This window comes from Xiphophorus maculatus, chromosome 6 (assembly GCF_002775205.1).
Source record: "Xiphophorus maculatus strain JP 163 A chromosome 6, X_maculatus-5.0-male, whole genome shotgun sequence".
Lineage (NCBI taxonomy): Eukaryota > Metazoa > Chordata > Actinopteri > Cyprinodontiformes > Poeciliidae > Xiphophorus > Xiphophorus maculatus.
The window spans coordinates 12,542,923-12,570,868 of NC_036448.1; the positions used below are offsets into that span (position 1 = coordinate 12,542,923).

The 27,946-nt window shown below is 42.4% G+C and overlaps 1 protein-coding gene across 1 annotated transcript; it reads right to left on the bottom strand.

The window, feature by feature from the left end:
- Positions 1–177: 177 nt before the first annotated feature.
- On the bottom strand, positions 178–27,783 carry LOC111608990. Its single transcript, XM_023336105.1, has 46 exons — positions 27,690–27,783; positions 27,577–27,598; positions 26,861–27,124; positions 26,503–26,769; positions 25,544–25,813; positions 24,135–24,395; positions 23,120–23,380; positions 22,765–23,025; positions 22,429–22,689; positions 22,077–22,337; positions 20,961–21,221; positions 20,610–20,870; positions 20,275–20,532; positions 19,279–19,542; positions 18,206–18,463; positions 17,861–18,124; positions 17,520–17,780; positions 17,170–17,427; positions 16,093–16,353; positions 15,758–16,015; positions 15,417–15,680; positions 15,074–15,331; positions 14,451–14,711; positions 14,092–14,352; positions 13,090–13,356; positions 12,771–13,025; positions 12,421–12,687; positions 11,843–12,103; positions 11,505–11,762; positions 11,155–11,421; positions 10,415–10,696; positions 10,072–10,335; positions 8,589–8,846; positions 7,539–7,799; positions 7,196–7,453; positions 6,824–7,084; positions 5,749–5,994; positions 5,405–5,668; positions 5,052–5,312; positions 4,116–4,385; positions 3,301–3,561; positions 2,961–3,221; positions 2,587–2,877; positions 1,379–1,615; positions 1,232–1,285; positions 178–794 (listed from the first exon to the last, which is right to left on the bottom strand). Exons 1-46 carry the CDS (start codon positions 27,741–27,743, stop codon positions 511–513), a joined length of 11,418 nt encoding a protein of 3,805 aa, XP_023191873.1. The 5' UTR covers positions 27,744–27,783; the 3' UTR covers positions 178–510.
- Positions 27,784–27,946: the final 163 nt, after the last annotated feature.

Consider the following 27,946-nt stretch of genomic DNA (forward strand, 5'->3'; position numbering starts at 1 on the left):
CACCCATCATAAATATTGGAAGTTATGAACATTTTAGGCATATTTTCCGTAGGATAAAAATATAATCTGAATCTGCTCATTGTGACCGTCTTCTGCTTGGTGAAGGTACCTAAATAAAGTGAAAATGACATAAGAACGCTTGTTTAAAGAAGAAAAAGACTGAATCCAGTTAAGATTTTGTCACTTTAATTAGAATAAAAATTTTGTTTTTATTATTAAAATACATTTAAAACTTAAGTGCACTTTCTGATATGTTTCCCATAGGCAAGTTAATGTAGAATTTACAAAAGTGAAAAAAAGCGAAAGGACCGAAAGTGTGAAAATGAATCTTAAACCATAATACTACCCAAACAATTTTCAATAATCTACTCTATCTAAAGCCCCTGCGCTCTGAGTACAGGATACGTCACATTAAGTGTGCTTCCACCTGGTCAACCACAACATTTTCCTTAGTAGATCTGCATCACAAAGATTTATCTGTACGGGGGTTTTTTTTCTCCTTTTTTCCATTTACAGCGCAATCCGTTGGCCTGTTTGCACACACACGGGCTCTGACTCTGGTCCGCTCACGTCTGCGATCACAGCCAAGACGGAGAGACAGTAGGCAGAGTCGGGGCTCAGTTCGCTCACAATGATGCTCTCCCCGTACACAGTGAGCTCCTGGTCGTCGGCGGAGCTGCCTTGGTTCCTGATCAGCAGGTTGTAAAAGGAAGCGCCCTCCACCGGAGACCACTGGAGGAAAAGGATAGATGGCGAGGGTTGCTTGACGTCCAGCAGCGGCGCGGGGATGTTTCCTAGCAATGCAAAATAATCCAAAGATATCAGCCATCTTTCAAATGTTTATCATTAATTCTGCTTGAGCTAACGGTTAAATTTAGACTGTTTAATGACAAATAGAGGGCACTCTACTCCAAATAAATTACTATATAAATGAAAAATAAATCTTTATTCGATTAAACTAGGAAACATTTTTTGTTTGTGTCAGTTTTGAAGATTACAGCTTAAAGCTAATAAATATTATGTAAAATATGGATTTGTCATGCAAAAACACCAGCTGCAAAAACAAGACTTTGTTCCTTTTGCATTAATTACTGCAATTACTGCTTTTGGGTCTTTCTCTTGATAATACTTCATAGATTCTTTGTGGAGTTTAAACTCAAGCTGATCAATCAAACACCTTTTTTTCTGCTCATTTACAGGAAGCAATAAACTCACAAATCATAAAACTCACCATTCTCTGGTATTTGTCCCCCGAGATCTCTCCTTCTGATTAAATGTGGTGTAGCTAAACAGAGAAAAGAGCTTATTAGTCCGTTTTCTGAATGCAAATGTCTTTTTTAATGTTTTTTTGTTTGTTTGTTTTCACGCCAAATCTTACCTTCTGTGACATTTGCAGATTGACTTTCCCCTGCAGTGTTGCTGGCTGTGACCACCAGACTGCTGGAAGAGACGTTGGACAGGGAACAGGACAGCATCGCAGTGAGGCACAGCTGTTTCCGTGGAGACACGCTGTTGTCATACAGGGTGTATGTGGTGGCAAACACCGATGAGCTCCATGAAACGGTGGCAAAGGAGCTGCTGCCGCTGTACGTCACTCTTGATGGCGGACAAGGAGCTGGGAAAAAGGAAAAGAAACTGGAATTAAAACTTGAGCTATTGCTTCTTTTTAGTAACTATTAATGCACTGTAAATGAACACTGACGATGTGTAAGTGGAGCGGTATTAGAGTTGCTCATATGAGCTTGTCGAGAATTGTATTTTTTATTTTTACTGCACGTAACTTTATATTTTCAAAAAGCACAAAGTATTTACGTAAATCGTGCGTTACTTTAACTGATTCTGTGTCACGCTAAAATAATTTCTGTTTTTGAATTTTTTTAATTTCGAGAGATCATTTAGATTACAGAGAAGGTAAAGCTCTATTTGCAGCATCTATTTGTCTTGTACGTTTTTGATTTCCTGGACTCTGTTCTGCTGGTTCTAACGGATGGATGGTCGCAGAACAGTAAAAAAAAAAAAAAAGGGTTTATGTTTTTTCAAAACAAAATCAAAACCAGTTGATATTAGAAGGAAACACTATCTAAAGTGAAATACATAAGAAAAAGCTATAAGATTTTAGTTCTTGAGGAATCCTAAATCCTACATATGATGCCAAAATGGCTCAATTAGAGAGTTCTCCTCATTTCCTGCTCTGCTATCACTTATTTAAAACTCACATACTTGACTTTAGCATCAGTTTTGGTGCAAGTTATTGGTCGGATGTTGTGCTGTGATTTATTATTTTGTTTCAAATGAACAACTTGGCTTGAAGTGGAAGCTGCGGATTTTTGTTAATGGAATCTGGCCACTCCATCCTGGCTTGCTTCTCTTAATATTTACGGTTTGTCAATTCAGTTCTGATATATAGTTCAATGTTTTACAGCAAAACAGAAGTTACATTTTTGAGGGAGGTATTTGATTAAAAGCTTGATTAAGGAGAAAAAAACCTAGCAGTCTGGTCTGTTCCCTTTTGTGATGTCGCCAGATACATTGGTAGAGTTTACCTTGACTTGTAGCTTTTAAATAACCAACCTCAGTTCAGTCTACCTGTGGTTCCGTTGAGGGGTGTTGATTTGTCGCTCTTTCCTGCTGCATTCCTGCTCTGCAGTGTGGCAACGTAAGACGAACTGCAGGGAAGAGGGATCTCAAAGTACGTGACGTTGGTCCAGTAGGAGGAGATCTCAAACAGAGCCTGGCCGTCTCCTAGCAGACTTCCTGTCAGGGTCACCAGGTACTCCGTTTCTGCGCACAAGACCTGCGTCCAGGTGAAGCGCATCACCTGGATCTCCATCTTCATTGGGACCAGCTGCACCTCAACAGCTAGAGGAGGACAAGGCACTGCAAAGGACGAGGAGGAATGGTTAGTTTTCTGCTTTACGTAAAAGGAAATCTCTTTTAGAAGTTACATGCTGGGTTTATACCTCCTGCAATCTGCACCGGGTCACTGACAGAGCTGTTGCACGTTCCATCTGAGGCCTGCACGGAGAAATTGTAAACCGTCCCGCAGACGAGCCCGTCGATCGTGCAGCCGGGATCTGTGCTGTGACAATAGAGCCTGTCTCCGTTCTCAGCTTGAGCACAGCCATAATAGCCCTTTGCGTAGTCACTGGGCTTCCAGGTCAGCGTCGCAGACTGATTGTCACAATAGAAAGTCACAGAGAGACCAGCTGGGTGGCAGGGCCCTAAACAGACGGAGGAATTTTAGTCGGTGATGACTCTTAACCTCAGAAATGTAGCTGCAGTTTTTTCATTCACTGGTACCTGTGTTGACTGTTGCACTCTGACTGGTCTTGCTGGTGCAGTTCTCGTGACTGGCTACCACAGACACTGTGTACTGCTGGTCACAGTGCAGGTCCGACATGCTGCAGTTGCTGAAGGTGGCGTTGCAGGTGTGTTCATGCCCATCTGCACCCATGGCAACCACGTGGTAGGCTTCGGCAACGGGAGAGGGGGTCCAGGACACCAAAGCGCTGCGATCCTCGCAGGAGACGTCCACAACCACATCCTTAGGAGCACAGGGCTCTGTGGGAAAATGTTCTTTTTCTAGGTTACGGCTATAGACTTAATATTTTATTCATCTTGTTTCTCTGTGTTCTGTGTTTAATTCTTTAGTTTTTTGCCGGGCTTTGGTTTCCCTCACTCGCATCCACATCACTTCCAAGTTGTTAGTGTTTTTCTGCCATGTTTTATTTTCACAACTCAGTGGAATATTGTTGTATATAAATAAGCAACATTGTATTTCCAAGGAATTTCTCAAAATTACTATCAGGTCAGGGCAGAACTTTTTCCTTATCTCCCTGAAACTGGACTGAAAATGATCCAGAATGATGTCATGTTTAGTATAGCACTTTGAATTGTTGCTGTATCTTAAAAACAACTTTGTTGCACATTCTTGGAGACATGCTACCTGTATTTTGTCAAATAACTAATAGGCATGTGTTCAAAATCGTGTCTTTTTTTCCCTCTATGCACTATAATAAGATATAACAAACTTTAAGAAAAGGACAACAGTGCAAACAACTCCGTTGTAAAAAAGTGGGAGAGCATATGGGACTATAAAAGCAAACAGATTTTACCCATGCTAATTCTGTAGGGTGGACTCCTCAAAGAGCTGCAGCGGACCGATGAGACGGCAACAATGATGGTGTAACGGAGATCACACTTTGCTCCCTGGAGGAGGCAGCTGTTGCCTGTGCTGTTGCAGTACAGGTAGGTGTTATCACTGGCCTCCGCTGTGGCAATGTACACTGTGCCTCCAGCGTTGCCTCCCTTCTGCTTCCACTCAACGAGAATGGAGGAATTATGGCACTGAGCAAAGGCGGTGATACCAGGGAGGGAGCAGGGGGCTGAAAAACGGGACAAATGTTAGTAACTTTACTGTGCAGCAGGAATACTACATACTACATACTGTGGTAATCCTGCACAAGTGTGGCAAAGTTGTGCAGGATTGTGAAATGAAGGGAAAACATTAATGGCGTTACAAATTATTTACAGATAAAACCTGAAAAGTGTGGTGTGCCTATGTGCCAAAATCCATCTGGAAAAAAAAACAACCTTTTGCAGGCAGCAAAATCTTTGAGACTTAAAGGTTTGCCAACCAGCAGGACAACAAGACCAGCGCTGCTATGGATTGGTTTAGATCAAACCATGCTCATGTTTTCAAAGCAGATCTAAATCTAAAGCTGTTGATGTTCTGCAAAGGCAAAAAAGCAACAATTTCAATCTGCAGATGTGCAAAGCTGGTAGAAACAAACTCCTCAAGATAGGTAGCTGTAGCAAAGCAAAATTCTAGAAATTACTGACTCAAGCAGACTGAATCATGCTACAATTTTAACATTTTTATTTGTATAAAAGTGTGGATTCAGTTGTGCTTTTGCTTTACAATTGCACAACATTTTGTGTTGGTTTATTGTATCAAATCCTAAAAATATATATTTAAAAGGAATAGTTTTGAATAGTGCAAAAGCATCCATGCAGGAATCTGCGTAAAAGCGACTCTCGATGTGAATTACCCATCTGCAAGCTGATGGAGTCACTTGGTGGACTCTCACACTGGCGGTTCTTAGCGGTGACAGTGAAGTTGTAGGAAACACCGCAGGCCAGGTCTTCCACCTCACATGTTGTGTTGGTGGAGGTGCAGTTGGCTGTGTAGGCCTCCCCTCCAGAAGCGAACACGGTGTAGCTCTCCGCCCCAGCAGCCGAGTCCCAGGATATCCAGGCAGAGTTGGTCACACAGTTCAGGTAGCCTCTGACGCCTTGAGGCTGACACGGCGCTGAAGAGAACGCATCGGAGCTGTAAGTGTCTGTGATGACATGTTTATGGGAAATTGGACTTCTTAAAAATTTAAAAAAACTTTTTTCATACCTGACTGGATGCTGCGGGTCTGATTGTGCTTGTTCCGACAGACGCCTCTCACAGAGGTGACTTGAACAACGTACGTATTACCACATGTTAAGCTGCTTGTGGAACAAACGGTGTTTGTGGTGTTGCATATGTCGGTACTTCCTCCGTTAGCAGCAGTTAGGGAAACCAAGAAGTGGTCAGCCTCTCTGACAGTGTCCCAGGTAACAGTCAGGTCATTGGACAAACAGCTGAGTTCTGTGCTCAGGTTGTGAGGCGAACAGGGGCCTGAGAACACAAAATCAGTATGGGGACAAATTCATCCCAGCTTTTTGGGGTGATTTCTGAACTGGTGCTACACTTTTTACCTGATTCGAAAAGCACAGGCAGACTGGGGAGGCTGGAGCACCTGTCGTCCATCGCCACCACCTGAACCGAGTAGTTGGCGCCGCATGTGAGGCAGCTGAGGTCAGAGGCTGTGCAGCTGTCGTCGCTGTGACTGCTGTTGGCTAACACCGAGTAGCGCAGAGCGCCTCTACTGGGAGACCAGGACACGTCGGCCGAGTTGTTGGAGCAGTCCAGTTTCACAGAGACGTTAGTGGGAATGCACGGCACTGGACAGAGACACAAAACAACGGCTGGAGTCATTTTAAACTGTAATGAGCAGAGAAAAGGTTTCAACCAGGTGGACTGGGAGGAAGACAATTTACAGCAGCCTCCACATTTACTGGCACAGTTGCAAAAGGTGTGTAAAAAAAACCTTAAGATAAATTAATCTTTTTGAAAGAATCCAACCGTTAATTTAAGTATTTCCACTGGAGTGAAAAAGTCCCGCATTAAGAAAATGTGCACAAAGTCACTGGAGTCACACTAATTTGCTACCCCAAACAACCCTAGACCTAAAAAAATAAAATAAAATAGAATTATTACTGGAATCATAGCTTCTTCATAACAAACATTAGATACCATGTTATTTTTTTGTCCTACCATCACAAACATAACTGTAAAGTCTTCTGAACTCTACTGGAACCGGGATCTTTGATCAGAGTGAGCAGTTCCCTCACAAATGAATAAAAATAAAAAGGAATATATGGAAAAGCACCTGATGCTCACTTTTTTTTCAATTTCTTTTCGTCTGGGAACCTTGTTGAAGTGCATGGCATAGCTGGCTCAAAAAAAAAAAAACAACCCCTGAATTAATTACTAGCTGACTCCTCCAGATTTTAATTAAAAGTCCTTATTGTTTCAAATTTGGATACCAGTAAACATATTTTATTCTTTTAAAGGTGCCTTGAATGTTAGAATCTGCCTCTATAAAAGCTTTCAGAGAAACTTTATGATAGAGGCAGAATAAATAAAGCGTTTAACTAAAAACAAAGATGTCCTATAGTTGCTATTTTCCCTCAGGTTGAATTCATGCCGTATCGATAGACTGATGCTCACCTGTCTGCAGACTTGCGGGTTCTTTGGAGGTGACGTTACACTGCTGGTTGAAGGCCGTGACGGACACAGAGAAGTTGTACCCACACGTCAGGCCGGCAATGCTGCACGCATCTCTTTCTGACATGCACATCTCTGAGATGCCTGTGTCCGTCTGTACTTTGGCTGTGTAGTAGTCTGAGCCGTTGGAGGAATCCCAGGTTACCATGACGATGCTGGAGATGCAGTCCTGCTTGGCGGTGATCCCCACCGGCATGCACGGCCCTGGAAAAGATCAGTGAAGCGTATCTAAGACATTTCACTCATTGCTTCAGATATGCTTGGAATCAATTCTACATATTTTGCCTCCGATAGCCATATCTGATTGGTACGCACAGGTCTGGACGGAGGTGGACGCGCTCGGGTTGCCGGGACAATAATGGTTGACAGGGATGACTGTGAGGTTGTAGTTTTTGCCACAAACAAAGTCAGAGAAAAGAGCGGTGGTGATGTTGGTGCTGAGACTGATCGCTGTGTCTCCTGTCTCAGCCGAAACCAGGTAGGTTTCCGTCCCGTTGCTAACGGCCCAGTCAAGAGAAACAACCTTCATGCCACAGTTCACAGTGGCAGCCAAATTCTGGGGCCTGCAGGAATCTGCATGAAATCAAAATGATGATTATGTCACAGCAAGAGTTAATATTTACCACCAAGAACTCTTCATTTGGGCGCCATAACTTACTCATATAGATGACCGAGGAGTTGTTGGACATGCGGGTGCAGTTGTCAGCTTTGGCTCCCACTACAATCTTGTACTGCTCCCCACAGTGAAGGGCAGTCCACGAGCAGGAAGTGGTGTTTGTGGTACACAGGTGAGTGTGGCCATCCAGGCCCGTTGCTCTAGCAACGTAGGATTCAGCGCCATTGCTGGGGGCCCAGCTGACAGAGCCCACATTAAACTTGCACTGCGCCGAGGTCACCACATCCAGCGGGACGCACGGACCTGCGAAGAAATGATGGATTCCTCTGTCAGTTTGTGAGCTTTGGGGTTAGCACAGTTGCATTTGGACAGTAATCCAAAGGACACCAGTAAAACCACCTTTGAATGGCAAAATTTTTTTTTAAAAAACAATCTAAATGACAGTTTTGGATGGGTCTTGTCAAAATGTGGTCCAGAATCTGAATGAGATGCTGCTGCATAGGCAGGTTATACTCATAACCTCCCCGATATGACTGAATTAAAACAATTCAAGCCAAGAGTGGCTCAAAATTCCCCACAATGTTGTAAAAGACAAATTATATAGTTTTTGCTGCCATGGATGGCACAAGCAGATATTAGGTTTAGATGGTAAATCTAATATCTAATATCAAACCACCCTCGCTCATGTGGAGCAGGGGTGGTCTGGTTAGCTAGTTCAGTTTTCCTCCTTAATCAAAGCTATCACAGTTTGGGAACTGCTTTTCATGTCAGGTTACTTGATAATTAGTTTGATGGCTCTAAAACATGTAGAGGAGAAAAACTGGAATCAGGTAAGTTCTGGTATGTCAGAGCCTGTTTGTGAAAATAATAACAAAATAAAATAAAATCAGAGACACATTAATAAGAACTTATTGCCACCAACTCTTCAAAAGACATTAAAAGATCAATCTAAAAATGTTTTTTGTGATGGTACCATTCACATAATCCATTAAATACAGGCTTTCTTCCTCATGAGATTTAATTGTATAAATCTTTCATCTGCTTTCAGAAACTTGCATAAAAATAAACAAGACAAAGTGAAAAATAATATACCGGTTTTGAAGAAGAAGGGACTGCTGGGCATGCTGTCACAGTCGCTGCTCTGTGCTTGCACGGTGAGGTTATAGTGCTGTCCACAGGGTAAAGTGGCTGAAAGGAGCCTGCGGTTTGTGTTGTAGACTCCCGTGAAGCCAAGGCTTCCCTTCACTGTGACTGAATACTGAGCTGGAGAACCAGTCTGATCCCAGGAGAGCTGCACCTCATCACTCTCACACAAAGTCTGAGCAGAAACATTCACAGGCTGGCAAGGTTCTGAGAAAAGACAACAGAGTTAGCATGACACAATGCTGCAGTAGTGAAGACATGAGTATTATTGCAAGGTGTATTATTAAAAAAAGAAATGCCTTTTGCAAGTATTGCAAATGTACATGTTTGTATAAGTCACAGTTTTTCTTTAATTTTTTTCTTCTTTCAATTTTTACACAAAAAAATAAAGATGCTAAAGCGTCCTCTGTAGATATTGGTGAATGTTTCTCTAGCAGTTGTACAAACACAACTTTGATGACATCAGCTTATAGCTGATCTATTGCTAAGGGGGAAATAAAATGTACATCTCAGTTTCAAATTTGATTCACTTGTTTCACAGTTTCAAACTTTTAAATAACCAAAAAACGACTGAAGTATAATATTCTTTTAGGAGAAAGATTAACATTGTGGGCCATCAGTTTTAGTGCATTTAAATCAGGGGTCTCAAACTCCAGTCCTCGAGGGCCGCAGACCTACAGTTTTTAGATGTGCCACAGGTACAAACCGCTGAAATTAAATGGCTTAATTACCTCCTCCTTGTGTAGATCAGTTCTCCCAGCCTTGCTAATGAGCTAATTATTCTGTTCAGGTGTGGAGCAGTAGAGGCACATCTAAAAGTTGCAGGACTGCGGCCCTCGAGGACTGGAGTTTGAGACCCCTGATTTAAATAGTGTTGCATCATAGTTTTACTACTCTGCCGAGTGTTGATATAGGGACTTTTATTTTTAATATTATGAAATAATTAAAGTTTTAAATGACTGGTCAGTTTTTGAAGTTAATCCTAATCATGAAAAGTTACATCCAGTCGCAAGAAACTCAAAAATCTCTTCAACATGTTGAAAGTCTTTGCTTCTGGCAAAAACACAGTATTTCTTTCTGTGATTTAAAATGATTATCTGTTATGGCAGTTTACCTATTGAGGCTAATTTATGCTGGATTTTATGCAATAATAATGTTAAGATGAGAAACATTTGCATGGTTTCTGTAGATGCAACGGAGAAGGACTTTATAGCCACTTTGAATTTACTCAGAATTGAAATAGTTTTAGTTCTATTCATTAAAATGTAAAAGCAGTTGTGTCTATTAAACAACATCCCAATATCCTCTGTCATGAAGTAAAATTAAAAGGTAAATTCGAACCAGATGAGTTTGCCTCCTGTTCCCATGCATGGAGTTTCACTTTAATAACAGTTTGTATATTTAAAAAACAGCATTTTAGCCTCTGAAGTACCTGTGTGGATGAGAATAGGGCTACTGGATTGGCTCCAGCAGCCTTCACTGTATGCTGCGACCATAAAGTTGTACATTTCTCCACAGTCCAGACCAGTGAAGCTGCAGGAAGAGCCCGAGGAGTTGCACATTTTCAATTCTCCTCCTGATGATTTGACAGCACTTGCTGTGTGCAGTTCAACGTCGGGTTTCTCTTCCCAAGATACGAGGGCAGAGTTTAAGCCACATAGTAGACTGACAGACACACTCTGGGGTGTGCAAGGACCTAGGAAACGTATTAACGGATTGGAGTAAAACGGCAGAGAAACAGACTGACTGGTCAATGATCGGCTGCTGAAACGTACGGGTGGTGATGTTGACGTGCGTCTGAGCCGTGAGGCTGCACTGCTCGTTGGTGGCGATGAGGCTGAGTTTGTAGGTCTCACCGCAGCTTAAGCCGCTTACGTTACAGGATCCGTGTGGAGTTGTGCACAGAGTTTGCAGGGTTCCTGCAATGGCGGCCACGACTGAGATGTTCGTTGGTTGACTGACGGACAGCATTGATAGAAGAGAGTTCCAGGAGACGATGGCATCAGTATCGGACTCACAGCTCACTTCTGCTGCAACATGACTGGGCAGACATGGAGCTGGTGGAAAAAAGCAAAACGTTTAACTGATTGACAAAAAAAGAATCTGTTGTATATCTCAAAATATGTGAACTTTTTTCAGATTTTGTCATGTTATGACCACAAACGTTACACATTTTTGGTGAATTGTATGTGCTAGACTAACACAAGTGGCTCATGACTGTGGAATTAATAATAAATCCAGTTGAGATCAAAACATATTAATGTGTTAGAATTAGCCAAAGTCCAGACCTAAATGCAACTGAGAATCAGTTGTAGAGTTGAATACAAATGTACGCCATGTTTTCTGATTTTTGATTAGAAAAAAAATTGGCAGCTGTTCAGCATCTTCTTTATTGTCTATTTTTTCATGGCCTATCACACGAAATCTCCATAAAACACACTGATTATAGTATGGCATTATAACATGGCAGAATTTGAAAAGGTTCAAGGCATATATCATGACACATGATATTTACCTGATGTCAAATAGACCACAGAGCTGTCGGAGCTGTTGTACTGCTCTCCTAGAGCTTTGACCCAAACTCTGTAGACGGTGTCACACATCAGCCCAGACACACTGCAGAAGGTGTCTGTGTTGGTGCTTAAGCACGAGGTGGAGTGGCCATTTTGGTTGTCCAAGTAGGCGACATAACCCACAGCGAAATCGCTCTGTTGCCAGGACACAGCTGCTCTAAGCTGTTCACATGACATGTTGGCTTGAACGTTTGTGGGTGGGCAGGGCGCTGGGTTAAAGCAAATAATCAGACACATTTACACATCAAAAACGCAGGCCAGCAGGTAGTTGCTAAATGAACGAGGGACTCACCAGTAACTAGGCGGTGTGGCGCTGAGGTCACGGTGCTGTTGCAGGCCGAGTTTCTGGTCCGCACGGTGACGTTGTAGATCTGACTGCACTGGAGGCCGGTGAGGGAGCACTGGGAGGCGGTAGAGCTGCAGGCGGCGGTCACGTCCTGCTCCGTCACAGCCAACACAGAGTATGAGTTGCTGCCTCTTGCTGTGGACCACGTCACCTGGGCGTCGCTCCCGTTCAGGTGGACAGACAGATTGACCGGAGTGCATGGTTCTGAGGAGAACAGGCAGTGAACTAATCTGAACCCAACGACTGATGTGGTTCAGAGACTGTAAACATGCTGCGTTCTCTACCTGTGATGAGTTGTCCTGCCATGTGAGCCGTGCTGTTACATGCCTCTCCGATGGTCTTTACGGTGACGTTATACTCTTCACCGCAATGCAGGAAGCTCGTCTGGCAGCTGGTGGTGCTGGTGGAGCAGCTGCTGGTGTGGCCCGATGAAGATGTTAGCATGGTAGCATAGGACACAGCTCCAGCACTGGGCTGCCAGGACACAGTGGCAGAGTGGGTCTGACAGCCCATAAAGGCTTCAATACTGTGTGGCTGACAAGGTCCTGTTTGAAACAGAAAGAATGAGACTAATCAGTGGCAGTGGCTCTCTGCGCAGTGTAGCATCTTGTTGGGGAGACACAAGCAAAAAAAAAAGAAGACAAGAAAAAGAAAACTTTTTGACCACAAAATAAGTTTTCTCTATTATCTCATGACCATATTTAGCAGGTGCCCAAGCTTGCAGCTATGGAGATGTGCCACTGAAACCAGGGATAGGCTTAAAGAAATAGTTTAACATTCTTGTGAGGTTCTGTTAAAGGTATGCAGTAGATATCTCTCTTATCTTCAATTAGCACAATTCCAAATGAGTTGGTACTGGTACCTGAAGTCAGTGAGACCACAGAGCTGTCTGTGCTGTTGTACTGCTTTCCCACTGCCTTGACCCAGACTCTGTAGACGGAGCCACAGCTCAGCCCAGAGACAACGCAGCTCGTATCTACGTCTGCGCCAACGCAGGAGGGATTGTGTCCACTTTGGTCGTCAAGGTAGGCGACGTATCCCACAGCGAGGTTGCTCTGCTGCCAGGATACAGTGGCAGTGAGGTGATCACAGGAAATGCTTGCTTGGACATTTGTGGGTGGGCAGGGTGCTGGATAAAGGAGAAACACATTCATGTAAAAAAAAACAAATAGAACACAGTAAGTGTATGATATGAATCTTGTGGTAACAGACCTGTCATGAGGTGGGACATGTCAGAGATGGCGCTGTCACAGGCCCGGTTCCTTGCTGTCACGGTGATGTTGTAAATGTGACTGCACAGGAAATCATGGAGGAAGCAGCTGGTGGCATTGGTGGTACAGGCAACAGACGACCCGCTGTCTGCCACACCCTGAACCGAGTATGAGGCGGCACCTTCAGCCGGGCTCCACGTGACCCAAGCGGCACTCACATTGTAATTGACAGAGATGTCCACAGGAACACACGGCTCTGATGGGAGATACAGAAAATCATGTTCATGTCTCACTCAGTTCAAGCGTTTGCGCTAACTCACCTGTAACAAACACAACAGGAGCGCTGGCAGGGCCAGGACAGCCAGCGTGGATCGCCTTGACAACGACGGAGTAGTGCTGTCCGCAGACCAGCTGGTCCAGGTCACAGGATGACCCCATGTCACTGCAGGACGCGTTGTGTCCAGCAGAGGAGGTCGCCAGAGCGCTGTAGGCTGTGGCTGCAGTGGCTGCAGCGTTGGTCCAGCTGATCAGAGCGTTACGTGTCGTACAGTTGAGATCGGCTGAGATGCTGGTTGGAGAACATGGAGCTAAAAAAGGAGAGAAGAGGGAGTTTAGATGGAAAAGTAAAAGAAGACTAAAAAATAAGTAAAATTTTTTTGTTTGGATTCTAGGAAATTATCCTTTGCTTTCTTGCAAAAAGTTGTATTTTTAAGTTGAATCAATTATCAATTATCGTACAAGCATCCTTTTTTTTGGCCCATTTTTTATGTTATTTATCGTGGACAGGAAAAACACACAATTTCTAATCTAATGTTTTTTGTGTAGTTTCTAGTGTAAAATCTTAGAGCACTTGAAATAAGACAAATGTAACATGCAAGTAACTTTTCACCAAGAAATAGATACTTTTTAAAAATAAATAATTTAATATTTAATATTGATGAAAAAGTACTAGTCGTACATGAAATAAAATGCAAGTGGAACAAGATATTTTAATTTATGGTATGGAATAACAAAACATCTTGGCAGATTATTTCACTTACAACTTTTTCATCAATACTGACAGTGTTATTATTATTAGTAATATTATTTATTGTTGAAAAGTTACTAGTAAAGTACTAAGATATTTGCACTAATAACCAGACCAGAGGTTTCTGGTAAGATTTTATGTTTTGGCAGTGTATTAGTAAAGTTTTTTTTTTTTAGATTTTTTGTGGATGCATAATCTCTTCTCCTTCTCTTTTGCTGCCCTAGAAACATTTCAAATGTCTTGAAGATATTTTCTGACTAAAACATTTGTCAAAGTAAAGGCACTGTTACTGTACCAGTGTGCCTCTCTATGGGGTTGCTCATGTCGCTGACACACACATTAGTGTATCCCATCACAGTGAAGGTGTAGAGCTGACCGCAGCTCAAGTCCAGGAAGGAGCAGCTGCTCTCCGCTGTCCTGCAGGTGGAGTTGACACCCGAGGCAGAGGCGGCTCTAACTGTGTAGTTCTGTGCTGCGCCGCCGTCCTGCCACTTCACCGTCATCGCGTTGGAGCTGCAGTTCAGCTCAGCTGTGGTGTTCTCGGCTTTACAGGGAGCTGCAGTAGGTTAAGCACATGTTTCGTTGAGAGATATTTCGTTTTGCATTGTGAAGTATAAACGCAGGACGGCTTAACGCTCAGTCGGGTTCACTCACCAGACTGAACCTTGTAGTCTGAGCCGGCGATGATTTCACAGTTTATGGAAGAGGAGGTGACGGCCACGTCGTAGATCCTGCCACACCTGAGATGGTGGATGGAGCAGTAGTTGGACGTTGAGTTGCAGGAAGCTCGGTGGCCGTCCGTGCCGATGGCCCAGGCCGTATACTCATCTGAGCCGGTGGTCTGAGTCCAGTTCACGTTCATCACGTTGGTGTTGCAGTCTAACTCAGCCATGACGTCGTGTGGCAAACACGGGGCTGAGGAGCACAGTTTGGGACAAACACAGAAAAAGTAGGAGAAACTATAAGTTAAATATTGCAAGAAATGGACATGATTAATTCTTGAATCTCTTACTATTAAAAAAACCCTGTGAATTTGAATCTTCTTTTTGCATCTCAAATGTAAAAATGTGGAGGTTGCTAAAGGCTACAGGAACCTTAACCTTAAACTATTTACTACAACAAAAAGAAATGAGATGTTTGTTTTACTTCACATCCATCTGGAGTAAAACAGATGGAATAAGTGGAAATGAGGTAATTAATACAAGCCAAAGCCTCGCCACTCAGGTTCACAAAAAGATTTGGCAGCTCCAATTACAAGGCAAAGTGTTGTGTCTCACCAGAGTCAAAGTAAATGTCAGGGTGCTTGGTGCTGTTGCAGCTCTCAGTGGAGGCCACCAGCGTTGCAGAGTACGAGCGGCCACAGTCAAGCTTCACGGCGCAGGAAGTGTCGTTGGAGGAGCAGGAAGCCATGCGGCCGTCCTCCCCGGTTATTTCAACGATGTAGAAACTCGCTCCGCTGCTTTCCGCCCAGGAGAAATTGCCGTTGTTTGTCCCACAGTCCACACGAACGGTTAGGTTTGCGGGCTGACAAGGAGCTGGAAGGAAAAGCGCAGTTGATTTTTATTTTATTTTATTGTTTAGCAGAATGTAACATCTTGTTGACGTAGAAAGATATTCCACCTGTACTTATTTCTACAGCTGGACTATAACTACTCCTGCAGTCTGCCTCCTGGGGTGCCACGCGGACAGCGTATCTTTCTCCACAGAGCAAATTAGACAAAGAGTGTGAGGTGTTTGAGGTTGTGTACTCCGAAGGAGGAGACGCGCTCTCTATCCTTCCCCATTGCAGAACGTAGGTGGCCTCTGTCACTGCCCCCCATGTGAGGGACAAGGTGTTTGTTTCACAGTTGACATGGCCGGTCAGATTAGCAGGTGGACACAGTGCTGGAAACAAATGGCGAGGAACAGAGATTTAAAACAGTTTTATCTTTTTAGGCTCCCTGTGTTTTAGTTCTCCTAACCTGCTCTCAGCATCACTGCTGTGCTCGGCTCGCTCCAGCAGCCCTGGTCCACCGTTACCACCGTGACCGCGTAGATTTCCCCACATTGCAGGTCAGTGAAGTCGCAGAAGCTCGAGTAGTTTGAGCTGCAAGTATGATTGTGTCCATCATTGGCTGTAGCTGTTGCTATGTACAGCTCTGCCCCGGCCACTTGAGTCCAAGAGATGGCGCTGTCCCCACAAGCAGGAGACACAGTGACGTTGCTGGGAGGACAAAGCCCTGGAGAGAAGATGAGGAGTGTTTAAAATGCAAACAGAAACAGAGAAATGAGGAAATAACTTCATTTCTATGTTTACCTGCTCTAAAGCTGGAAGCTGCACTCCAGGCTCCAGGGCACGTCAGTGAGTACGGCACGGCTGAAACGCTGTAGGTTTTCCCACAGTGGAGGTCTGTGACATGACAGCTGGTGGAGTGGGTTTGACAGAGGTGTGTGTCTCCGTCCTGGCCCGTCACCGTCACATTGTGTCCAACAGCACTGGGGCTGCCCACCCAGGTAATTAAAGCAGAGTGAGTGGAGCACAGAGCGGTGGCGCTCACGTTCTCTGGGGCACACGGGACTGGATATGGAATAAAAAAACAAAAATCACATAAATCATGATTTTATCTGATGGGCAAACACAAAAAAGTGAAAAGCTGTGAAGAGGAAAGGAAAAAGCTGATTGGTTTGGAAATAATTTTTGAAAAAAAAAAAAAACAACTAAAAAGCAGGGCTTGATTTAATCTAATTTCCTCTGATGACTCTGAATTAATAAAAAAAAAAAGGAGGTATTTTGTGGAGGAACATATAATAAAATATGTTTTGGCAGCATCGTGCCGTGAGAATTTTTTTTTTATAAGATATGGGGAAACTGGTCAAGGTTAAAAGTACAACTCTTACGTATTTTGCATAGTTTGTTAAAATGTTAGTCCATGATGCTTAACGCTGATTGAGACACACTCTAAGAAACTTTCCAAAACTCACGGGAGAGGGTGGCTTCACAAAGTATTAAAGGCTGTCTTTAAATTAACAACACATTTTTTTTCTCTAGGTTTTTATATGTAAAATATTTTGAAAACCATGCACTATCAGTTAAATGTTTTATTACATTTTGCAATGTACTGCAGAAGTGGAGATCAATATTTTTTTTTAAAAAAAAGAAAACTGAAACGAAAACAAAGTAGCTGGTTCTCACTGTTGCTAGGCTAAAAATCCTCTAAAACAACAGCTGGTTTTCATTGTTGAAGTTGAGACTTCACTATGGATTGAGGGACACAGAGAGGTGAGGGCTTACTTAAAATGCATTTGAGATATTAAAAAAATATTATTTAAAATGTCTGTCCTGTATCTATTATCAGTAATATTTGTATTCTCCATTATTAGTGTGTATGCAAACCTGTTTGTAGGGATTCGCCGGCGCTGATGCTGCTGTTGCACTCGGCTCCCTGAGCTTGGACAGTCACATTGAAATCCGAGCCACAGGGCAGATTTCTGAACGTGCAGCTGGTGTTTGTAGTGTGGCAGCTGTCACGATGCCCGTCCCCTGCTACCTGAGCGAGGAAGCTGGAGCTTCCCGCGGTGTTGGACCAGCTAATCACTGCTGTGCTGGTGCCACAGTCGTACTGTTTAGATGTTACAGCTGGAGAGCAGGGGGCTGGAAAACAACAGAGAGAGAGAGGGAAATTTTGAGTTTGCTGACTATAGAATAAAAGGCAAAGCAAATGCAAAAAATTATCACAAGCACACCTGTGATGATGGTGGCACTGGGTCCGGGGGGACTGTCACACTGGTTCCCTCTCGCAGTGACAGAGGCCGTGTATGTCTGACCACACAGGAGGTCAGACAGGCTACAGGAAGCTGCGTCTGAGCTGCAGGAAACACTGTGCCCGTTCCCAGCTGTTGCATTAACTGTAAAACCTGTAGAACGAGCCACTGGTGTCCAGCTCAGAAGAACAGAACTGTTTCCACATGTCAGCCTGCTGCTCTGGATGGACGGAGAACATGGAGCTAAGATGGAAAAGCAAAGGGATCAGTGGTGATTTAGATGTCTGTGATTTGGTCTGTTCAGAGAATTTAAGTTTTCCAACCTGTCATCAAGGTTCCTGTCATCTCTCCGGTGCTGTTGCAGGTAGCATCTTCAGCCAATACCATCAAGTTGTACACTTTTCCACACCGCAGCTGGTTCAGCTGACAGGAAGTTGTGTTACTCCTACAGGAAACATACTCATGGGATCCCTCTTCTTGAGCGAGAACGATGTGGGCTACAGCTCCGGCACCTTCAACCCAGGACACCGTGGCTGTGTCTGAACCACACTGCAGGACGCTGGCCACATTTACCGGATCACACGGGCCTGGAGAAACAGGCAGATTCGCATCACACCTCCCGAGTCAAAACAGTCAGCTTTAGATTCAGGAAAATGCTCAAACCGTACCGGTTGTCGTTGCAGTTTGAATGGGAGCGCTGGCACAGTGGCCGTCCTGGGACACAACTTGGACGGTGTAGCTGGTGGCGCACTGCAGGCCGGAGAAAAGGCAGGAGAGATCTGATGTGGAGCGGTAATCAGAGAAGCCATTCAGACCGGTCACTGTCGCTGTGTAAGAGGAGGCCCCAGAGGAAGCCTCCCAGGAGGCCCGGAGAGAGTTTGTCCCACATTCGATCACCGCCTTTAGGTTCTGAGAGGAGCAGGGACCTGTCAACACATACGGTATTACACGCAGGGTTTGTACACTTTTCCCACAGTAAAACTCAATAATTTTCAAGGCAAGTAACTTTTCTAGCACCCCACTTTGGAGATAGAAACAACACAAATGATCTAAAGAAGCCAGTTTCAATTCACAATTGTATGATACAAATTTATTACTGTATTAATAACATCTTGTTATTAGACAAGAATATACCGTAGTATCCTATATTCTCCAGAAGGAACAAGATAAACTAAAATATAACAACATTTGATGTGAAATGTCTCTCTAATGCACACCAAGTATTTTGTCCAACAACAAAACATTATTTTAACAAAAATAAATAAATGAATAACGTATAAAGTATAAGACGACCTTTATTTCAATTACACAGGTCAATAAGTCATTGAGACATTAGTAAAAATAAATATTAATTACACTGAAACAATCCAATGTCGGGAATGTTTGCTCTTTAGAGAGTAGACATTTCTGCTCATTAAGTTTTCTCTTCTCATTAAGTTTTTTTGTGATTCTAACTGACCTAAAATAAGAGAAGCTCAGTCTGATTTAACTTCAGATCGTGAGAGAAAAATCTGTATGTGTCTTTTTATTAGGTGGTTTTTCAACTGTAAATAACCAACGTTTCCAAATTCAGACTTTAATCAAACGTCACATGGCATCTTATTACAAAACTGTGCAGACTGAATCAAGCACTTTCCAAACCTTGAAAACACCTAATTGAAATTCAAGTATTTTCAAAGATTTCAAACACTTTATAACTTATGAATGACTAGAGGACTTTAATGATGCATTTTTTCATTACCTGTGTGAACAGTCTGAACGGGGCTGTACGGTCCGCTGCAGCTCTTAGAGGAGGCTTTAACAGAAATATTGAGAGCTTGCCCACAATGAAAGCCCGTGAGAACACAGCTGGCGTTGTTAGTATTACAGGTGACTGGACTACTGCCATCTAGTGGCACGGCCATCACACTGTAGCTGAGCGGGAGAGGAGAGGATTTCCAGCTGACTGTTAAGTCGCTGGTGTCACATAGCAGGTATGCAGTAACGTTCTCCGGAGCACAGGGTACTAAAAGAAACAAAGTGGCAATAGTCACTTTTTGTTTTCTAGACTAAAAAATAAATTACCCTTTTAACTGAACATAAAAACGTTTAAAAACATTAGCACACAAAAGACATTTCAAAAGAGTTGATCAGTGCAGGTCTGCTTAAATGAATCTAGAGAAAATAGTGAAACTTGTACTTGAGCTGTGAAATAATTCCTGAAACTCAAACTTCAAATAAAGTAAAGATGATGAAGGGGATGTGCTGGAGTGTCTTACGACAACATGGAGTCACTTACATTATTTCAGTTTTTTTTCTTGTTTTCATTGTAAAAATGTCATAATACTAATCCTCAATATGAAACATGGCGGGAGCAGTTTTGAGGAGGCGTTTGCTATGACCTGGTACCATGCGTCTCTCTTTTTAAAAGAAGGAGAGATGCATGAAAAGTTGTACATTGTTTTTTTGTAAATAAATAAACAACATAAAAAAGACCAAAAAGTGCATGATGAGAGACAAACTATGACTTTGTGGTCTATTAGGATATCTCCTTCTATCAAATCAACTAATTTTCTTGAATATTTTACATTTAATCATCACTGGTCTTTTTAGTGAGCTCAAATTGTCTAAAATAACCCCAAAAAAGAGAACCTCAAAATTAAATTGCATTCCCAACAATCCGAGAAAAACAAATTAAGTAGTAAAATCCCATCTTAATTATTTAGGAAAACTTGGATGGTTTTGATTTTGTCCGTACCTTGTTCCTGCCTGAAGGGGGTGCTGTAGTCACTAACACAGGTACCGTCAGTGGCAGACACTTGAACGTCATAGACTTGTCCACAGCCCAGTGGACTCAGGGTGCAGTTAGAGGAGGAGCTGCTGCATGTGAGGGTCTGACCACTGCTGGTGGCTTTTACATCGTAGCTTACTGCATTACTGCTGGGGGACCAGAACACCTGAGCGGCTCCAGCACCACACATCACCTGGCTGGTCACATTAGATGGAGAACACGGCTCTGGAAAGAGAAGAGGACTTGATTCAGTCATTGAGAGTGTTTCTAAATCCAGGGTTAGTCAGTCAGTGTTGTGTCACCTGTTTTCAAAGACAGTGGGTTGCTCTGTAGACCTGCACAGTTGTTATCAGCTCCTGCAACACTGACGGAGTAAACCTCCCCACACTGGAGTCCTGGAAGGTTGCAGGACGTTTCATTGGAGGTGCACTCAGCCCTGTGACCTCTGCTACCCAAAGCCACGGCAGTGAAGAGCTCGGCATTGCCGCTGTGAGTCCACGATACAGGAACAGGATCTGGGTCGCACGCATGCCCGGCCGTGACATTGATGGGAGGACACGGCACTAAACGAATACATAAGAAAAACACAAGTGTTACGATGGACCCAACAAAATCCCATCACATCCTTCTACCTCTGTTCATGTGGTCCTCACATGTTTGCACTGTGACCTCATGACTCGGCAGACTGAGGCACTTTCTGGTGATGGAGAAAACTGTCACTGTGTAGGAGCTTTCACACTGCAGTCCTTCCACAGTGCACTGAGTCTCTGTGGAGTTACAGGATAGAGGATGGCCCATTGCTCTGGAGACGATGGCGATGTAGTTCTCTGCAGGAACGCCGATGCTCCAGGAAACCTTTAGCTCATCTGAGCTGCAGCTGACAGCGGCGTTGACATCTTCTGGACCACAAGGCACTGAAATAAAATGATTCAAAAAATGTTTTTATTTGATGTATTTATTTCAAGCAGGTTTTTAAGAACAAGCAATCAACAGGACAGAGAAAACATATGCATCCATAACCAAGAACAAAGTAATTTTTTTACCATTACTTTACTGTTTAAAAAGGTGTAGGAAGAGGTGAATGCTTATTTAATCCTATATCCTATCTCAGTTTAATGAAATATATTATTTACCACTCAATAATTATCCAAATGTTTTAATTAAAACCATGTTACAATATTCTTGTGCCTTTTCAATATACTGTGCTAGAGTCAACAAATAAATTATATTCCATAGACAAAATGTTTATAACCAACTCATAACAAGACAATAAAATTTACATATAATAATAATAATAATGACAATTGTAAATAACAAATGGACACCATCAGAATAATTACCAACGCCTTGCCAATTTACACCTATGAATTTATCTTATAACAGTAAATAATAATAATAATAATAATAATAATAATAATAATAATAATAATAATAATAATAATAATAATAATAATAATAATAAAAACCTAATGGTATTAACGATAGTAAGATATCGTCTTGGTCAAATTTTTTTCAGAAAACAATAAATAAATAATGAAAAATGCTCCTTTTAGTTTCTTCGTTTGCATTTGTGTGACATTAAAAGTTGGCCTGATAATCTATAACATTTAAGTGTGACCAAAAGTAAAACGGTAAGAGGCCAAATACTTTTTCACAACTCTTTATGTTATTCATGCTTGGGCTTGCACACCCCCTCGGCAATAGCATGTTAGTTTTATAAGAAACTTCAAGGAGTTACTGTACACCCAGGAAACTAAAAGTTGTATTACCTGTGTCCATGCCAACAGATGCTGAGCTGGACTGACACTGTCCTTGGCTGTAGGTGACGGTGACGTTGTATTTCTTTCCACATGGCAGAGAGAGGATTGTGCAGTTGTTGGCCGTGTTGCTGGTGCAGTTGAGCTGAGGACCACTCTGATCTTCCAGCAGCGCCGTGTAGACGCCTGACGTCTGGTGGTTCTGCCAGACTATCACAGCCTGGTTGGCATCACAGTCTCTGATTGCCTCAATATTTGTCGGAGGGCAAGGTGCTAAGGAGAAAAAACATAATTCAGATTCATCTTAAATGAGAATTTGGCAAATTAGCACAAATTAAATTGGTTTTCTTGCTCCATCATCTACCTGTCATGAAATGAACCTCCTGACTTGCTGTACTGTTGCAGTCAATATTATTGCCAATGACTTTGGTGGTGTAATTCTGTCCACATGCCAAGTTACTCATGAAACAGGTGGTTCCCAGTGAATAGCAATGGTATGAGTTCCCATTTGAATCTTCAGCAAGTACAATGTAGAATATAGTCCCATGGCTCGCGATCCAGTTCACTCTTGCAGAGTCCTGACTGCACTCTGCTGATGCCGAGACATTGGTGGGAGTGCAGGGAACTGTGAAAGAAATTCATCATATCTCAGCTATCACTGACCAGGAAGAGAAGATTTCAAGAAGGTCCCAGTACGCACCGGTCTGAGCCGCTTCTACCAACACTCTGTCAGTGGAGCAGTTATCGTTGGAGGCAACAATCCACACGCTGAGCTGTTCTCCACATGGCACACTGGTGATTTCACAAGTATTGTTTGGGGAGGAGCAGTTGTAGGTTTCTCCGTTGTTCCCTTCAGCATTGACATTGTATGACAAAGCTCCGTCAGCGGAGTCCCAGGTTGTGATGAGAGTGTTTGTGAAGCAATCAGTTTCTGTCTTCACGTTCGATGGGAAACAAGGAGCTGCTCGGCATAAGATGGAACAAGTCAACCAGTGCAATGGCACAACGTTGAACCAAAGGCAATTACAAGAATCGGATTTCCTTTTAGTACTCACAGGTCTGGATAGACTTGGGTTCGCTGATGTGGCTGTTGCACTCTGAGCTCACAGCATACACTTTGTACGTGTAGAACCGACCACAGTCCACATTGGTGAAGTAACACATCTTGTCCAGCGTCCTGCACTCTGTCGTTTTGCCAGTGTTGTCCACAGCAGTGGCCACATAGTAGTTGGTGTTACTGGTTGGCTCCCAGCTGAAGACGATGACGTCGGAGGAGCATTCATGTGTGGTCTGGAGATGAACCGGAGCACAGGGGACTGGAGGGTGCAATAAATACACATGAAAACACTGTTAATGGAGGAGAGAACGGAAACCAATGTGTACAGTAAATTTGTTCAATGAATGTTTCAGATTGCGCAGAATAGCGCAAAGTCTAGATTTTAAACAAATGAAGACTGATGTCCACTTGTGCTTTTAATTCAATCTGACAGAATCTGATGGGGTTTAAAAAAAAAGAAGAAGAAATTAGCAACAATTTCAGCCTATAGATGAAAAGCAGGTAGAGACATAACCCCAAAAGGGAGGCTAAATACACACACTACATACAATAATCTTCTCTTTTTTAAGTTTGAAAATTATTCAACAGTTTCCTTCTATTCCACAATGATGCACTTATTTGTGTTGGTCTTTCACATAACATCACAATAAAAAACATTCAAGTTTGTGGTTGTTATATGGGGGAATGCTCTGAGAGTACTTTTTCACGGTACAACGTATGGGTGTTTCCCTCCTTGTACTTTTCACTCTGAGCAATAACTGGCATTTAAAACAACTCCTGCTTCATTATACTGTACAGGGTTTTAGACTGACTGGTGTCATATAACCAATTTCATTGCTTCAATGTTCGGACTCACTGGAAAGAACCTAAATGGCTTCCAGGTAGATGTGTGAGACAGTGAGAGGTAAAATGAGAAGGTACAGTATGTGCATGTGGCCAGCTGAGCTGATTCACCTAAGACAATACAAACAAAAAAATGTGACTCCAAAGAAAGAAAAACAGCCTGTCCTCACCTGTTGCAAACGTGGCCGTGACGTCGGGGATGCTTTCACAGTCATCAGAGATGGCCGTGACGTGAACCTCGTAGTTTTCTCCACATTTGAGCTGTGCGATCTGACAACTGGTGGAGTCTGATGTGCAGTTCAGGGAGGCCCCAGTGCTGTCGACGGCTACAGCCCTGTACAGCTTAGCCCCAAGCACCACGTCCCAAGTTACTGTCACTTTGCTGGTGGAGCAGCTGTAGTCTACAGACACTGTCGTTACTCCACCTATAGCTGAGGGTAGATATGAAACATGTATTTTACACAATGGCTAAAAAACCCCATACTTCTATTTGTCTAACACTAATTATGTTACACTGATTTGTTTAATTTGTTTAATCAAATAATGGTTAAACTAATAGTCTATCCATAGCTCCGTCCTATCTTGAGCAACTGTGTAGTGATGCTGCCTTCTGCTCTCATCAGCTACCTGCTAACACCAACCAAACGCAAGAGAGCGGGGGCATGCAATGCAGCTCACAGATCATTCTGTTCTTCGTTCACTTGCTCTCATACATTTATTTAGTCACTCAACACTAATTGAAACAGTGTTTGTGCTTAAATTCCACTAAGCAGGGGATTGACACATTCTGCACTGTTTGTGCTCATAAGTACATTCTTGACATGTAAAAAGGTACTGTATGTCCCCTGATAACATTATAGAGACTAAGGATGCCACATGGCGTCTTCTTTTTGTGCTTTAACTTCGGGAACTGCGACTTTCTGATTTTCTGGTGGGATCAGCAAGTTTTAACCAGCTGTACGGTACTGAGTTTTACATCACCAGCCACCAAGGCTGTCGCATATGTAGGATATAGTGAAATGTTGCCCAGATAAGTTATTTATTAGCACTCTTAACAGTTTGTGTCTTCTCATGAAGTATTTTAACTTTCAAACATGTTCCTTTTGGGTTCAAAAGTATAAAATGTTATTTGTTGGCGTCAAAGCGAATTGCAAATCCAACTGGATTTCTGACTTGCAACTACAACAACCTCTGGGTGACGTTATTCCCAGGACCGAGCTCCGTCTTTCAAAACTAGTGTGGAGCATGAGAGAGTACAGCTGAAATGCTTGTTACTTCATTTTATGATGCTCAAATCAAAGCACTATGTTTGTATAGCAGAAGAACAATATATTCCAATGATTTTCAGACACCGATTTACTAGAACCACGCTGAAATATGTTGCAAGCGAAGTAATCAACAAGTGATATCAAAACAAAGGACATGATTGTGTTAGCCTAGCGCTTAAGTACTGAACATCGTGCGTTTAATCAGGTTTATTTTGAAACACAAATTATTAAAGCACTTTATTAGTCCTAATAGAAAGTCAGCAACAACAAATAGAAGAAATAAAATTATTTATCTTTGTGTGGGCACTCACTAGTAGTATTGTATGTGACAGTAGAGGGCTCTCCAGGCACAAGGAAGACGTTGAATGATGACACTCCAACTGTGTAGGTGGAGCAGGGCGCCAGAGAACTGATATCCACGGATGTGGACGATGAGTTCCTTACAACAGGCGGTTTGTCCGGGTTGCCGTTGTCTCTCACAGTCACTTGGTAAAGCAGGACTTTGCTCACAGGGTTCCACGTCACTCGGGCCGTGCTTTTCCCAGTCGGGGTGAGAGTCACACCAGTTGGCGGCTGCACCACTACCAGCAGAATGAACACGTTCAGATGATTGGTGATGATTATAAAGAGTTGATGTTAAATTTAATTAAACCGCGTTTAAAGCAGAAGACCCTCAAGACCACATGACTTGTCACACAGTGTATCAATGCCAAAAGATCAGATTTGTAGTCATGTCTTTATGAAAAATGGGTCTGCTTAGGAGATTTATGATTTAAAGGATTTTAAATTATTTAAATATCTTTGGACAAATGTATGCAGAAAAAATATTATAGTTTGATAGTTATAGCAAGTTAAAAGTCAGACGTTAATGCCACCAGTAATCATTTCTGCTGCTTTACTCTAAACTGTAATCACTTTTCTAGCTACAAATTATTCAATAAAATATACTTTTATATGTATCTAAACTCTTGTTTTAAATCAAATAATGTAAAGTCCAGGGATTTAAGAATTTTAAAACAAATTATGTCAAAATAATTATTGGTAAGCATAAAAATTTAGGGGGGTCAAATGCACTACACACAAACAATACAATTTTGACATTTTAAGAGAGATATTATTGGTGCTGTGATGGCTGGTGGGTGATGGGCTTTACTGGATTTGAGGCCTTCAATCAAAATCTGTCTAGGGCGCCGTACAATCTTTGGATGCCTATAGCCTGCATATTACTGAGAATATAATAAAATATAAAGACAAACAAATAAGCACTTACATGTTGTTATTGTGTTTATGTTGCTTTTGGCACCTCTGCCTGCAGCGTTGGAGGAGTAAATATAACAATTATACGTTGTTGATGGAGTCAAGCCACCTATTTGTCCATTGGAGGTAGTGAAGGTCTGGTTGTAAATCCTTGGAGGAGAGCGAAACGCCTCCTCCACAAACAAGATGTAGCTGTCCGCCCCTGTCACAGCGGACCACTGAAGCTTTATAGAAGTGCTTGAAATGGCTTGGGAAGATGTAATCTGGGACGTATCGGGCACTGCGGGAATGGGACACAAGGAATTTGAAAATTATTTTCCAACTTTTTTTGCACCAATTTTGGGGTTGTTTTTCACTGGTGATCTGTTTACCTGTCATTGTTATCTTTGAAGCTGAGCACAATGGAGCATAAAGCATGTCAAAGGCTGACAGTGTGACCTGGTAAACATGTCCAGTTCTTAAGCCCTGCACCAACCTCTGCGTGCTGGACTCTGACATCATCAGCAACAGCGGTGCAATGCTCGTCGAGTTCACGACTCTCAAATCTAGGACATAAAGGGTGGCTCCAGCATAGCTGCTCCACTTGATGTTCAACGTAGATGCTGAAGGAGATGTCACTGAGACTATATTACATTCTATGAGAAGGAGAGCAGAGACATCAGGTGAGCTTTCGTATACAGCCCTTAAAGCACAAAATAAAGATTTTGTGAGCAAAAATAAGGAAATTAATAATAAAATCAGTGGTTAACTTTCATCTTCAGTCTATTCGAACCTGTTTAAACTTTCATCTATACACTACTTTCATAAGCATGAGTCATCCGGGGGTTTCTAAATTAATTTTTCCAGTATATTTAATCCTCTTTTTTCTTGTGCTTGTGTGATTATCTGGTGTATGACAGTGAGGTCCATTATTCATCCACTAAAGATTTTTAAATTTTAAAATCTTAAAATCCTAAGATTTTAAAATCTTAAAATCTGATTAACAAAAAAATAAAGAAAATTACAAAAAAATTAAGTGTTAAAACATTTTTAGGATTTCATATTAGTAATATGCTTCAAAAGTAAAGGAAAAACCAACAATACCCACCTGCAGCCAAACCATAATGTATCTAAAAAAAAGAATTAATTAGAACCAATTAGAAAATAACAACATAAAATGAAAATAAATAACCAGCCGTAGTTTGATAAATATTTAAATACCTGAAGAAGGAGCAACAGGATGAATGATGAATATGACACCTGCATCTTATCCATTGTTTGTCTTAATCCCTCAGTGGGTTGATCGGTTTGTGGATGCTGCACCTCAGCAAGCTCATCTAAAAAATGTACAGGCTCAATAGTGTAGATCAACCCCATGAGGACCAATCAGCAGGTCCTAAAAGAGGACAGGTGGATGCCTCTGGGCCTTCCTGCCACTGTTATAATGAAACAAACTACAGTATAAAATTTGCTACTCT